At 44.2% G+C, this 13284-nt stretch overlaps 4 protein-coding genes across 4 annotated transcripts; 2 read left to right on the top strand and 2 right to left on the bottom strand.

Moving 5' to 3' along the window:
• Positions 1-370: 370 nt before the first annotated feature.
• BDV27DRAFT_125242 (uncharacterized protein) lies at positions 371-2512 on the bottom strand. Its single transcript, XM_032066287.1, has 7 exons — positions 2161-2512; positions 2073-2101; positions 1839-2026; positions 1403-1758; positions 1017-1337; positions 871-955; positions 371-813 (listed from the first exon to the last, which is right to left on the bottom strand). The coding sequence occupies exons 1-7, from the start codon at positions 2254-2256 to the stop codon at positions 746-748; spliced, it is 1143 nt and encodes a 380-aa protein (XP_031929496.1). The 5' UTR covers positions 2257-2512; the 3' UTR covers positions 371-745.
• Positions 2513-4515: 2003 nt separating this feature from the next.
• On the bottom strand, positions 4516-5284 carry BDV27DRAFT_125238 (uncharacterized protein). Its single transcript, XM_032066286.1, has 3 exons — positions 5056-5284; positions 4897-4988; positions 4516-4839 (listed from the first exon to the last, which is right to left on the bottom strand). Exons 1-3 carry the CDS (start codon positions 5138-5140, stop codon positions 4780-4782), a joined length of 237 nt encoding a protein of 78 aa, XP_031929495.1. The 5' UTR covers positions 5141-5284; the 3' UTR covers positions 4516-4779.
• A 2157-nt stretch (positions 5285-7441) lies between these two features.
• Positions 7442-8509, top strand: BDV27DRAFT_91565 (uncharacterized protein). The gene is made up of 2 exons (XM_032077939.1): positions 7442-7717; positions 7803-8509. The coding sequence occupies exons 1-2, from the start codon at positions 7707-7709 to the stop codon at positions 8329-8331; spliced, it is 540 nt and encodes a 179-aa protein (XP_031929494.1). The 5' UTR covers positions 7442-7706; the 3' UTR covers positions 8332-8509.
• Positions 8510-9155: 646 nt separating this feature from the next.
• BDV27DRAFT_125233 (uncharacterized protein) lies at positions 9156-10997 on the top strand. The gene is made up of 3 exons (XM_032066285.1): positions 9156-9574; positions 9627-10306; positions 10368-10997. The coding sequence occupies exons 1-3, from the start codon at positions 9367-9369 to the stop codon at positions 10743-10745; spliced, it is 1266 nt and encodes a 421-aa protein (XP_031929493.1). The 5' UTR covers positions 9156-9366; the 3' UTR covers positions 10746-10997.
• Positions 10998-13284: the final 2287 nt, after the last annotated feature.

Raw genomic sequence — 13284 nt, 5'->3', positions numbered from 1 at the left:
CATCCAACCCAGTCCTTTTCGCTCAGGCCAGCTCCGTTAAATTGCTTGTGAGGTTACAATTTCTTGCCAGGCTTTGACTCGGAGAGCTTTTTGTTGATCATCGCGGCAAAATTCCTGCTGTCCCGGAATGTTTTGCGAGAAAAAGTCTACTTAAATGGCTACCACTTTCTCCACAAGCTCGGCTGGACCTGGTGCCCTCTTCGATGGCCTGTCAGACTCGTCGCCGACGCGCTGCGCATATTTCTGCTTCAACAATGCATGTCCTTTTCTTTCATGCCTCATGTTATCTCATTCAGTTGTAAAACTATATTTCAATTATATGTTTGCGAGGGCAACAAAATCCCTGTCATCATTACTGAGAGGCTATGTTCGCGGATGACTCATCCCATGACTCCACATCCTTCACCTCACCTCCATAGCTTCCCTCTCTTCATAGCACTTCATAGCACTCATATCATCATATGCCTTCATCCATTCCCTCCATCGTACTACGCGTACAGGCTACAGTTACGTGCTACTAGAGATGAGATGAACGGTGCAGAGAGATGGTGATCGGATGAAGCTATCTAGAAGCGCTAACTACACATAGTGGGTGCGGGATGACTACAATGGGAGCCTGAGGCCATCCAAGCAATCATTTTGTCTTTGTCGTCGATTGAGGTCCGGGGTTTGGTTATACCGCATTGCTCATTTCAACTGACCTGACCTCAAAGGGCAAGGCGTTGAATGTCTGGGAGAGAAGACTTCAATCTTCAGGGTCATTTTTGAACTCAAACATTCTCTTCTGCCGGACAAGCTCAAACTGGACACCCCCTGTATAAAGATTTAGTACATACTAAACGATATTCCAAGTTCAATTTAAGAACGTACTGAGTTCATCACGAGTCATTTTAAGAGTTTGTTGAAGAGTATCTAGTGAAGCTGCACCAGTAAACAGAGCTACAAGTTCGGACGCCTATTCAAATCATCATCAGCCAGAAGAGCGCTCTCTGTTTGTTTCTTTTCCTTGAACCTACGCATTTGGTTTCGTTTTCCATCCTAGCCACGAATCCATCGGCCTGCAGCTTCAGGTTTAAAAGGATGTTCGAGTAAAGTCTCAAGGCACTCGCTGTATTATTAGGTAGGATCGGAGGTGCTTGAAGAGCACGCGTCCAAATCTCGTGCTCCCTCATAATTGAAGCAAGACTGTTGGTTGCAGAGCCTAGCATTTCGGCTACGTGCAACACATGTCTTGATACATCGTACAAGGTAGCGTAGCGTTCGAATGGTGTAAACCTCTCAACATCAGGACCTCCCCTGACAGAGCGTTCCATTACCTTAAGATATTCATAGCGTTCCTTCATCAAGTTAGAGCAGTTTTATACTCGCTGCATTAAAGTTCGAACGGAATTGAAGCTGATACCTTTTCAATTCGCCGCACGAACGGCTGAAAGCTATTCAAATCCTCTTCAAATCGTTCAACAATGACGCCAAGCGCCACTTTGAGTTGGTAAAATGGCTCTTTCTGAGAGGATACTATGTCTGCTTCATCGAAAGCCTGTAGAAAGCCCTCAACAATGGTTTTATCCAAGTCGAAGCAAAGCATTATGTGTGTTTCGCTTGATGAGGGTGGACTTGTACCATGCTCAAGCTCACTCTCGCGTCCAATGTCGCTGTGGTTAAGCCATAATGTGGAAAGTCCCACGTAATGCCAGGTATATTCAGTTGAGTTGGCACTTCTACTGTGTAGGTGTTTCGAAAGAAACCGGGAGAACGTCCCTGGTTGTGCGGTCATATCAGCTTTTATTTGACTATTTATGCCGTGCATTGGAAATGGAACATATAGCTGGGAAGCTTACCGCAACCTTTGTGGCCTCTATTGTTGTGTGTATGGAATGGAACCTCAACACTACCAAAAAATCCATTGGCGTCATATCCCATATGGTGGAAGAAGAAACGAGGCAGACAAAAGTCCTTAATCAATCTGTTGCACAAGTCCCTATCATATAGATCCCGGCTCATTCCATCTTGAAGATTAGGCATAAATCTGACAAATTAGCCAATTCCTGGGAGCGAAGGGGCAAGCAGCTTACACTAGATGATTCCCAGGCTTGGTGCGAAGCTATTACAATCGTCAGCGGCCGATCACTTCTGAGGCTTTTCATCGGATCCAGAACTTGCATTAAACAAATCGTCAACACTCAAGTTGCCCAAGCTATGGATATCATTTTCACCAGGGCCGGAACCCTCTTTTAACGTCAGTTGCCAGTAGTTCATGTTTCCCCGGTCGAACACCCTGGGTGCACTCAGATTGGAGGATGGAGTATCTCAGGCTAAGAGGGCGGATTGAGCTTGAGGAGGTCTTGTTACAGGACTAGACCGGTCTCAAAGATAGCACACAAGAATGGAAAAATCGCTTCACCTCTGTGGTGACAAGTGTAAATTGTCCGTCTGACTTGGCTTTACCCCTCATCACGCCTAGCACTAACTATGTACAGAATGGGCCACAGCAACTTGCCAGGCAAAAGTACCAAACCAAACCAATGCCATCGTAGCGCCATGCATTGTCATCAAGAGTTCCAGTTTTTTTGAGGTGGGGCACGGAGATGTTAAGTGTATTGAAGTTACGAGCAAATAGAGTGTGCACCTCGAGGCATACTTTGTAAGAAACAATACAATCCCCACCGACAGGGTTATCCCGGAAAACCCCCAAAATGTATTAGCGCCGCTTAGTCACTAGGGTTCATGAATGAGTCGAAGAGTAGCCGTCTCTATACCCTAGTGTGTGGTGCACCCTATACCCTAGTGCGTGGTGCACCCTATACCCTAGTGCGTGGTGCACCCTATACCCTAGTGCGTGGTGCAGCGAGGGTTCGCTGCACCCATGCCGCTGCTGATTCGTCCATTCTCTCTCTCTAGTCTCCAGAGTGGAGATCTATTCCGCGAAATCCGCGGTGTGTACTCCTGCTGGGATGGTGTGCGTGTTTATTGATTTACCCAGCGATATTCTATCTTATTTTTGTATAGACAAGCTTAGAGTTGCACGCGGGTCGGGTTTTTGATAGGTCTCCCCGCACCGACCCAAAACCCGCTAGGTTTAGGCCTCCCCGACCCGCGGGTTCCCCGCCAAGATATATACTAAGCCTAGTATAGTATAGCCTATGTGTACTAATCTAACCCAACCCAACCCGCCTATATTTATTATATAATGTTAGCTATAGAATCCTCCGATTATCTATTTTACTATCAATATAGAAGATAACTGTATAAAAAGTTATTTAATATATATATATAACTGTGTGCTTTTTTTTTGAATCTATTTTCAGCCCAGAATACTATCTTAATAGTGAGATTGTTATGTCTGTCATAGCCAACTGGCTCCACATGGACGTTAAACTTGATTAAATAAATAAATAGTGAGATTGTTAGTAAAAATAGATTTTATCTCTGATACAGTAGTTTCTTGGATAAAATTATATATATTTTTATTAACTATTATAAAGAACTTACAAGTAGATCAATATAGCAGTACACTATATATAACAATATATTATCAATATACGTCTATATGACTCTCCGGAATATATATAACAATATCGCTACAGCGCTCTACAAGTGACTTGGGGGGGGGGCTTCGGGGCACGCACACGGGGCGGCAGGAGTACGGACGGGGGGGGGGGAGGGGGGGGGGGAACATCAAAAGCCGGACGGACAGACGAACGAATCAGCGGGCGAGAAAATAGGAATCTAGGGTGGATTTACCACTAGGGACTAGAATACTAGGGAAAAAATACATAAATTGGAATATCATAAATAGCTTGAGGATCTGAACTCTCTGTATAATCGGGATCTATTATAGTGTGTTTGGTGCTCTGTCGGGTACCCGGCGCCTCGCGTGCGGCGGGGTATTCGCTGCCTGAGGTAACCGCCGTTACGTGTTGCGGAGTGGCCGCTATAGGCCTCCGTATATGGCAGTCCCGATGAGACTTTCACGAAAGGCTTGGCATGCGATTTGGGACTAGCCTTCAGTCGCATTGGTTCCCATTGTCAGTGTCTAGACACACCCACCAAGTATATATCAGCGCTTAAGGTGCTCTGTGCGCGGGGCTTACCTGGATCTTCCCCTCCAATGAAAAGTGATGTATTATCGAATCACGTTGTTCATTCATCTTTAGGAGGCCTACCAGGATGTGGCCAAGAGTTTCCTTTGTTCTCTATTCAAATTTCTTACGTTTACAGGATCCGAAGAGCTTCATAAGTTCTTGCGAGCTAGGATTGGTCGGTCCGTAGCTAGGTTATCAGGTGAGTATGGTTCCGTGTGAGTCATAACCACGGGTCGAGTATATATATTTCTTGTATTTCTCAAGCCTTTGTACGAGGAGTCTGGACTGTTCTAGACTGATCTACAATGGAAAATTAACAATATTATATTTGAAATCAACCAGTCAAAAGGATTGGACGTATTTTAACGTCACTATTACTCTTTCACTTAAGCATAGTACATCAGAACTGCAGTCGGATTTATTAACCCCATTAACCTAACCTAACCTGGCCAAACGCCAGTCTAGCGCTGGAAGGAAGTAACAGAAATTCAAAAACCTTAGATAGCTCTGCCTCCTTTACGAGGTTATGGATTTCAAGAACAATAACCTATTAGTGATAGCGGAAAAACTAAAACTTTTTTGCCTCTGAAATACATCGCAATTTATGCTTTCATAGCAGCTGACCATCAATTGCAGCGTTCAACTCCCGAAAAATCACCACTTTTTTTTTCAAGCTAGGTAGCCGATGACCAGCCCGTCACGCAGGATTTCGTAGTAGATTAGCGATCCTCGTGAGAAGTTCCGTAATTCTGGAAATCTGCAAACGGTCTAAGATCAGCCGCCGACTAGAATGATCCACAGGATATTAACCTACAATAGGATCAATTGGACCAGGACGGGTCGGACCCGGAGGCGGAGGATTGCAATCTGTGCATGCTTGTGGGTAAGCGGCGGTAAGCACAGTCACTAAGGAATAGTTAGTTATTTTTTTGCCTTCGTTAGAACATTCAAACCCGAAGTTGGCGTAACCAACTATATACAAGGAGGGTGAACGCTAGTAGCCTCCACATTGCCGGCTTAATATTCATATCCTTCCTTTGTATGTAATGGTTCATCATATTGAATTGGTACGGATGAACAACTTGTAAGAACAAAGAGAGGATTAGTTGCGGAAGTTTATAATGGTATCTTTTGCCACAGTGCAGCGTTGCGTTCTAGTTACTCCCTGTACCAAATAGTTTACGGTAGTTATGATATCATTGGCAACACCACGCGCCGTCTGGACCAGGCAAATCATATGACACTCAATGTTGCACTTTACCTGCGGACGTATCTACCAATTAATTTACGTGCCTCACGGCCTATGAACATGTAGCATGTAGCCGCCGCGCTGTTTATAGGGCGGGTAAGTCAGCCGAGCTTTAAGATCCCGCCCCCAAGTCAGACCGGTGTAATATTATTTGTGTAACATATTATGCTCCGTACCAAGTGAACCCTAAAACGAGGGGCGAGGTTGTATGGTTCTACATATGGCGAGATTCACTGGCGTTGGAGGTGAGTGACTTGAGTACTTCCTACGTCCTCTGGCTCTTGACACAGATGGTGTGTACGCACTAGACTGCGTCCGGAGAATCTTAAAGCCCACAGTGGGTAAATCTCTACAACGAATGATATACAAGTGACATGATCTGCCGTAGATCCTGTTGGACCGATGACCTAATCTAGAATGGGTGGGCCATCGCTACTATTATTGATCGAACTAGAGCCGAGAATAGGCACTGATTAGCCGATTTTAGTTAGGATTTTTTTTAAAGTTAGATTAAATATGTACCAAAATAATAGCTACTTGTAAGGGCGCCTTCGGCGTGCGTGATCAGGCAAGCGCTAGGCCGTCGGAGCCTAGTAGGCCAACGGGCTTCAGGATAGGCAGTAGGGGAAGATATTTCGTGTTCAGATTACTAGGAGGGTTGTATATAAGATAGAACAGACGAATCGCTTGAGGATCTGAATCCTCAAGCGATCGAAATCAATATATTGCTGTGTGGGCCGTCGGGCGCCCCGCGCCTCGCTTGCGGCGGGGTGTTGTTGCCTGGGGCAGCAAGCTGAGTCATCCGCCGTTACACTAACCATATATAACTAACAGAACTGAAATTTTAAATAAATACTTTTCTCAGTAATTAATTACTAATAATCTAATTTTTAGTAGTAATTTAACAGGTTATCTTGTTAATAAAGTGTGTAGGAGGGTAAAAAAATAATTAAATAAAAATAAAGAGAGAAGAATATAACTGGGAATTAAAAATAGAGAGACTTAATATAGAAATGATTAAGAAAAATAGTAGTGTGAATTAATAGATATATATACTATTATGGCGAGAGTACGCACCGCAGGCAAACCGCGTACTGGCAGGATGTGCAGATCCAGATACAGTACAAAGGATTGTAGGAGAAGAGATCCATACTTCCAGATATATATATATGCGGTGTGGGAAACAATTCTGGGAGAGATAGAGACTAAGGAAGATTGAGAAGTGGGAAAGCAGCGTCTCAGGGGGTACAATTTAAAAATAGACCTATAATATAGTCAGATATATATAGCAGTATTTTGCTCAAAATACTTAACCCTAGCCTTGATTAGGCAATGTGCTGGATTAATAAAACTCCCAAAGATACAATTTGAGCGTAATTTATCATCTGTAATATAACGTGACCTGAATCTACAATACAGCGTTAAACGAAAGGTCAACAACATCCTGGCTGCCTTCATACTGTAAGCATGTGAGAGGTCGGAAAAATTGATATCAACTAAACCCCGGGGCCACCCGGGGGAGGAAGAAGTCTGTTCTGCTCTCTTCGACAACTAATGTTTGCTCAGGTGCTCCGGGGTAATCGCTTGATAATATGATCTTTACATGCCCGACTGAATGGGTGCGGGGACTAGAGGATTTTAATTCACTTTCCGTGTCTCAGTGGTACAGCATCCTCGGAAATGTAGGAGCAAAACCCACCTGTTCCATGGGTTGGGAGGAAAGATTCTGGCTCCAAGTAATTCGCTCAAATGAGCGCATTCTGCCTTCACCTCCCCCTCCCCACCTCTCTCCCCATCAATCTGACAGCTCCTACAACTTATGTTTATCGCTCAGCCACCTTTGAAAGTCAATTTAGCTCTCCACGTTGTTAGAAACCGCAGCTAGTATAGGCTGGACGTTTTGGCGCTTATTCGCTTCTGGACTAGTAATGATCCAACAAAGTACCCTACCGTGAAGCCTTCACTTGCAAAGTCAACGTACAAGGAGTTGTTATACAGCTTATTAGGGAAAAGTCTAATAGTCGCTGTTAAATGCGTTACGTAACAGCATCTTCAGGCGACCATCGCTGGCTGGAAGAGCTTCCATTTTGAAGAGAAATATGTAAACGTCGACAAGTTGATGTAGGCATTATCGCAAAGAAACTGCGCAGCAATACCTGGCGGACATTATTGGCCTACTCTAGCTGCAGCCAGCCGTTCAATAGTGAACATATCAAGCTACCGTCTCCCAAGGATCGTGTTACTTTTCAACGCGAGATCATCATCCTCATCTTTTCAAGTACTGGGAATTCATGCAGATAGACGCAAGCTTCAATCATCTTATAAGATCCGAGATTTTGAATCTTTCAAGGAGTCAAACGTGATACAAGCTGGAAATGTCTCTGCTGTACGTGGCTATTTTTGAGATAGAACCAGGCGGCCGAAGAACCTTGTGCATATCCAATTACTAACTTTTGTGGTGATGCTATTAGTGTTCTTGAAATGAGATTCCTCGGTGGCCCTCAAGACTTCAACGAGGTTAAGCAGGAAATTAGTTGGCGTACTGAAAAAAACCTCGAATACACCATCCAAGTTGCACAGGAATACAGTGATACAGCCGAGAAGTTAAAAGACTCTGATCTCCAAACGGAAACTCTAGAGGAAGCAATTGAACGAATGGCACAAAAAGCGAAGGACAAGATCATCAAAGAATTTGACGAAGCGACAGTTTGGCTGAAAAAATACGGAGGACGGGTCAAAAGTGTCTTGGAGTTGGATGAGCGGCAAGAGTCTCTGTTAGTAGCTTTCATTGAGAAGTCTAACTCCTACATCTTGACTGCCGTTACACGTTTTTGCAGTTACATTATAGACACATTGAGGCAAATGTATGAAGGCACTGTTGCGGTAATAGAAGGCACAAAACTGGTTGTCAAGAAAACGAAGGATTTTGTGGCGAGCCTTATTTCTGCAATCAGAAATTATTTCCAATATAGCATAGGCAGCACTGGAACGCTTGCCTAGTTTTTGTAAGTACATGAGTTTCTAGGAAATCTCAATCCAAGCGATGACGTTGGGGACGTTAAACCGACCAGCTTGACTAAATAGAATTCATCCCACCCTACGCGGAAGGGGTAGCAGTCTGTGCACATTTTGTCCTCACAAAGATAGATAGGCTATTCTGTATGCTTCCTTAATACTTATAAACACCCGCCATCAGATCTACCTGCGGACTTTTTTCTACATCACCGGCGGGGTTCATACATACATGATCGACATTGACGATGAATCTGTACTGAGGGTCCTGCTTGCTCGTCCTGGGCCGATTAGTCCAGGAGTGGAATCAAGAACAGGTTGAAGCTTCAAAATAATTAGCATTTTAGGAATTTGGCCTGCAGTTTTTGTAGACCAATGCGGCTTTCTCAAAGACTGCTTGCAAAATCACTGCGTGCAGAGTGTGTACACGGGGAGTACTATGCATGTCGTTATGTCGACGTTCTAGATCTAGAATTTCTAATCGACTCACATGACATATCCATCCGTCTCAGAGTGGACCCAGCCTAGCAGCGTCATCGACCTAAGTTTACCAATTTGTGGACATCCTTCTAAGTTAGATCTGCATATCCGTGCAGATGATTAGCCAGGGAGATAAAGACAACGCTCTTTATTGTCCCGAGCACGACCTAAGCAGTACTATCAAATAAAGTTCAATTTGAATAGCGGTTGCCTTTCTTGTTCGTGTTCGTATGATAGGAGTATGGTTTAGTTCTGTGGATCCCTGTGTTCGTCAGACCTAGTAATATACACTAAAGGTTTATAACAGCATAGATTACGGCTATCCCGGATACAGCATATGAGCCCACTAATACGCCTTCTTAGCCTAGGGAGCTTTATCTGACTAAGCTAGTACGAATCCCTCTTATTGTTGTGCGACTTGGAGGGATTTGGGGAAGGAGACTGAGTGCGCTCTCTGAGGCAAACTGAGTTAGATCAATCACGCCGAACGTTACGCTATTGTCATTGTGTAACTTGTCTTGGGAGATCCCGCGCAGCCCTTGGATGAATACGGCTGATAAAGCAAGTCCGTGTCGGCTCCCTGTCTTGTATTCTATTTTTAAACATCGTCTCATTCCATTGCATTGGGATGAACAACGACCATCCACTCCACTGTCCGTTATGGCTCAACAACAGTCTATCCAAGACTCTCACTCTGGGATACACCACGGCCGGAATTCTTACCGCTATGAAGATGGACTGGCTTCTTTGAGTGGGTCTGCATGATCTACCACAGAGCTGCCCGACCGCTGACTTAAACGTAGACCCAACCGCATTGGAAGAGCGCAATAAATTATCCAAGCTGTGCAAAGATATCTACAAGACGTGTTTGGAGATAGACGAGCACTTCCTCGAAGCCTCCAACAGATCAGCGTCATTCGACAATCATCCTGGAGTTGAGCAGAACCGAATTGACGCTTTCGAAGGCGACATTAATGCTTACAAAGATATCGTGGCGCACCGAGCTCACGATTATGTCGATGCGATAGGGACGATAGCGAAAGCTTTTGCTAACATCACCACAATGAGAAATCTCTGGGCTCCGGTCATGAGCCACCTTTCCGAGGCCCCAGGTGAAGAAAATGAGCTATTCAACAACAAGCCGCCTTGGACTACATGGGTAAGAAAACTGAATACAATCACAGCCACCCTCCCCGACCTCTTGACCAGGATCCAGATCAGTCCCACTAAAATTTTTACCGACGGGCAATGGAGTGATATACGATACAAGGTTGCTTTCCTGGACGAGACGATTGACTATGCATATACGAACCCCTGGGGAGGATTTGGCGAGAGAGGCATTCATCTTGGGACTGCAACTAATATCAAAATGATGGCAAGGTTCACTAGCTCAAGCGCACAATTCAAATTCGAGGAGAAAACCAATAATAACCCAAAGCACGGGACGTGGCGTGATGCTCTGCTACCTACACAAATGAAACCTGTATGGAATAACTTAACCCAGCTTCATTCTGACGCAGACTGATACATTCGTCCTATCACAGGAATTGCAGATCAAGTTAATGAACTGGGTTATTTTCGTGACTTTCATAGCCGCACTGCTCGGCTGTGCCGCCTGGCGGGAGTCAAACAAAGATTACGGCAAGTGGAACGAGGCAACCCAGTATTTTCTCTTTCAGACGTGCCTCATGCAAGGGCTCAGCGTCGCCATCATCATATTAACTACGCCAAACCCGTTTGGATTCTGGCTATGGTTGCTTATTTTGGGTTCTTTGTCTTGTTCGTCTGCTGCACCGTTCATCTATCCATACTCGCCTACCCAATGCAGCGCGACGCTCGCGTTTATCGGCAGTGCAGCATCGAACTTTGTGATTTTGCAGACCATGTTTACGGTGGGGAGGAAGAAAGTTAAGTCGAACTGAGGAAATGTTGAACTATAGTGGGATGGCGAGATGTGGTAGGTAGAGTGTCTGTGAAACTATGATAATGCAAGCAGTCAAGTTATGGGATGGATGATAGAATGCCAGGGAGCATATTGTAGTTTTCAGTACGCTGAAAAGTTGATTGGATTTTTATACTTTTGACTAGGGATTTTGTGAATATACTTGCCAGTCCGCTTTCTTGTTGCTCTAAGTTGCACTCCATCATAGAATAATTGGCTGATAGTATTGTCTTGTCTTTGTTGATGTCTTCTTTATACCCTATACCCTAGTACGTCCACTAGCCAAAACCCGCCTTCGACTTGGGCTTCAACCACAACTGGTGAGTACCAAACTTTCAGGAATAATAAATAAGGCCCTCCAGAGTACGAATCTTCCATCAGATTTAAGATAGCTCTTGTGGTTGTTGAGATATCCCTGGTCAAAGTTCGGGATTTTGATGGTTCTTGTGAACGGAGATTATCTAAGCATACCGCTAGAATTTCATGGTCAAAACTAAACCTGTTCGGATTTTCGTGGTCAAAACTAAGCCTATTTCAGTCGTGACCGCCACGCTTACTGCTTTCAGACTAGGTATACTGATATTATGATCTAACGTCTTTATTCTCTGCGCATATTGTTTCAGCCCCTAGTCCCTAGTGGTAGATCGACCCTACCTCGGCTCCATTTTCTCGCCCGCTGATTCGTCCGGCTTTTGATGTTTCCCCCGTACTCCCGCCGCCCTGTGTGCGTGCCCCGAAGCCCCCCCCCCTCCCCCCAAGTCACTTGTAGAGCGCTATAGGTATATTGTTATATATATTCCGGAGAGCCATATAAACACGTGTAACCCTGATAAATTCTTTGTATTATATACGTGACTGTTATATCTAATCTAGTTAGAATAGATATTTATTTCTCTCTCCTCTCTTTTCTTTCTATACTAAAATCTATATAGTCTATTATTTGCTATCGACTATTCAATTCTATAAGATAAGCGATAGATCTCTTTCTATATAATCTATCAGATCTGGATCTGTACCGCGCCTCGGTGCCAGTATACTATCTTGTCTACTACTTTAGTCAGCTATCTGTGGACGTGCTATCGCTCCTATCCTAGCGCAGCTATTCCGGCTCTCCAGCAGGCAGTATTAACTGCTATACTTCAGCGACCCTGGATTAATTCTGAGATAGAAATTATCTGTTTCCTGCCTCTAAGTAGCCCTTCTATTGTAGGTCTACCTGTTTTCTGCGGTTACAGCTGCCTATACTGTGAGTATATCTATCGGTCCCAGTAGACTATAAAAAAATATTAAAATAAAAACTATATCGATCATAATAGGGGACAATAAAAATGAGGCCGGGAAACAGTAGCTCAGATTCAAGCTAGGCTTCAAACCCGACTAGTAGAGTATATGTAAGCTGCCAGTACTTCTTTATTAATTAAGCCGCTAGTCAGTTTTTTAAAGTAACTACTGCCGATCCTTCTACCGATTAGAGACTCGAGAAGGCAGCCTCTCTAAAGATCTCAGCGGCTATTATCCGGACCCGGGTTAAGCAGACTCTCCAGAAAAGTTAAGCTACTGTAGAACAGACTAATAGCTAGATCCCGATAATAGATCTGTATCCGACCGCAGTCTTCCCCTGGCTGGAGCTGATCCAGTAGCCGGAATATCTGTATAGTTAGGATTTGATAGTAGTTACTCTACTCAGTAGCTTCCCTGATTCTATAGCAGAATCTCTACTAGAGTAATTTACCGCTAGTGTACAGTGTCTAATAGATTAGGCCTACTGTATAATCAAGGACAGCCGGATTAATAAATTCGACTAGATCTAGATCAATACTTTTTTCTGCTAACTGAGTATTTAGAACTGACTAATCTAGATCTATCTCCGGTTAAGGATCTATTGTAAATACTGTCAGGTCTAGCAGTACCTAGTCTACTTTGCCTACCGTAGTAGCCGGACCGATCAGCCTATCCCGCTCCGCTACTAGCTGACTATTGCCCAGTTTGCCGCGCTTGATTAAATAGAGATCTATGGCCAGTAGCTTCTCAGGCTATCTATCCAGGAGATTAAGCCGGTGTAGTATATAAATTAGTAGAGGTAGATATAAAAGCAACTAGATAAGGTCTTTCTAGCCTTCTCGATTGCCCTATTATTTATTTATTTATTTAATCAAGTTTAACGTCCATGTGGAGCCAGTTGGCTATGACAGACATGTGTCTAGGCAGTGGTCTAGACCACTGCCCCTAATTTATCCCTAGGAGCTCTATAAGCTCCTACTATCCTTCGTATATTCGTTCTGGTCCTTTTCCTCGCCCGATCCGCCTATCTGCGCCAGAGCATTTGGGCTGTGCCCTCCTCGGTATTCATTGTCTGTTAGGTAACTCCTAGATGTGCCTAGGCTACCCTTCCTACTATCCTTCTCCCCTACTCTCTGCTTCCTCCACTAGTCCAAGATCTCTTAGATTGTCTCTAGAGATCCTATCTATCTCCCTGGCTGCCTCTCCTGGGAAGGACCCAGTCTTTGTTATTACAAGGA

Source organism: Aspergillus caelatus (genome assembly GCF_009193585.1).
Source record: "Aspergillus caelatus strain CBS 763.97 unplaced genomic scaffold BDV27scaffold_51, whole genome shotgun sequence".
NCBI classification, from domain to species: Eukaryota; Fungi; Ascomycota; class Eurotiomycetes; order Eurotiales; family Aspergillaceae; genus Aspergillus; species Aspergillus caelatus.
This window is presented reverse-complemented; position numbering and strand designations above follow the sequence as displayed.

Excerpts from the sequence above, each read along its gene's own strand:
- BDV27DRAFT_125242 (XM_032066287.1), bottom strand. The coding sequence starts at position 2,256 with ATGAACTACTGGCAACTGACGTTAAAAGAGGGTTCCGGCCCTGGTGAA. Across the intron at positions 2,102-2,160 it reads GTGTTGACGATTTGTTTAAT|CTTCGCACCAAGCCTGGGAA; the intron begins GCAAGTTCTGGA and ends CGATTGTAATAG. Across the intron at positions 1,759-1,838 it reads TAGAGGCCACAAAGGTTGCG|GGACGTTCTCCCGGTTTCTT; the intron begins GTAAGCTTCCCA and ends CCGCACAACCAG.
- BDV27DRAFT_125238 (XM_032066286.1), bottom strand. The coding sequence starts at position 5,140 with ATGATGAACCATTACATACAAAGGAAGGATATGAATATTAAGCCGGCA. Across the intron at positions 4,989-5,055 it reads GTTCACCCTCCTTGTATATA|TGACTGTGCTTACCGCCGCT; the intron begins GTTGGTTACGCC and ends ACTATTCCTTAG. Across the intron at positions 4,840-4,896 it reads CTGGTCCAATTGATCCTATT|ATTTCCAGAATTACGGAACT; the intron begins GTAGGTTAATAT and ends GACCGTTTGCAG.
- BDV27DRAFT_125233 (XM_032066285.1), top strand. The coding sequence starts at position 9,367 with ATGAATACGGCTGATAAAGCAAGTCCGTGTCGGCTCCCTGTCTTGTAT. Across the intron at positions 9,575-9,626 it reads AGATGGACTGGCTTCTTTGA|ACCCAACCGCATTGGAAGAG; the intron begins GTGGGTCTGCAT and ends ACTTAAACGTAG. Across the intron at positions 10,307-10,367 it reads TACCTACACAAATGAAACCT|GAATTGCAGATCAAGTTAAT; the intron begins GTATGGAATAAC and ends GTCCTATCACAG.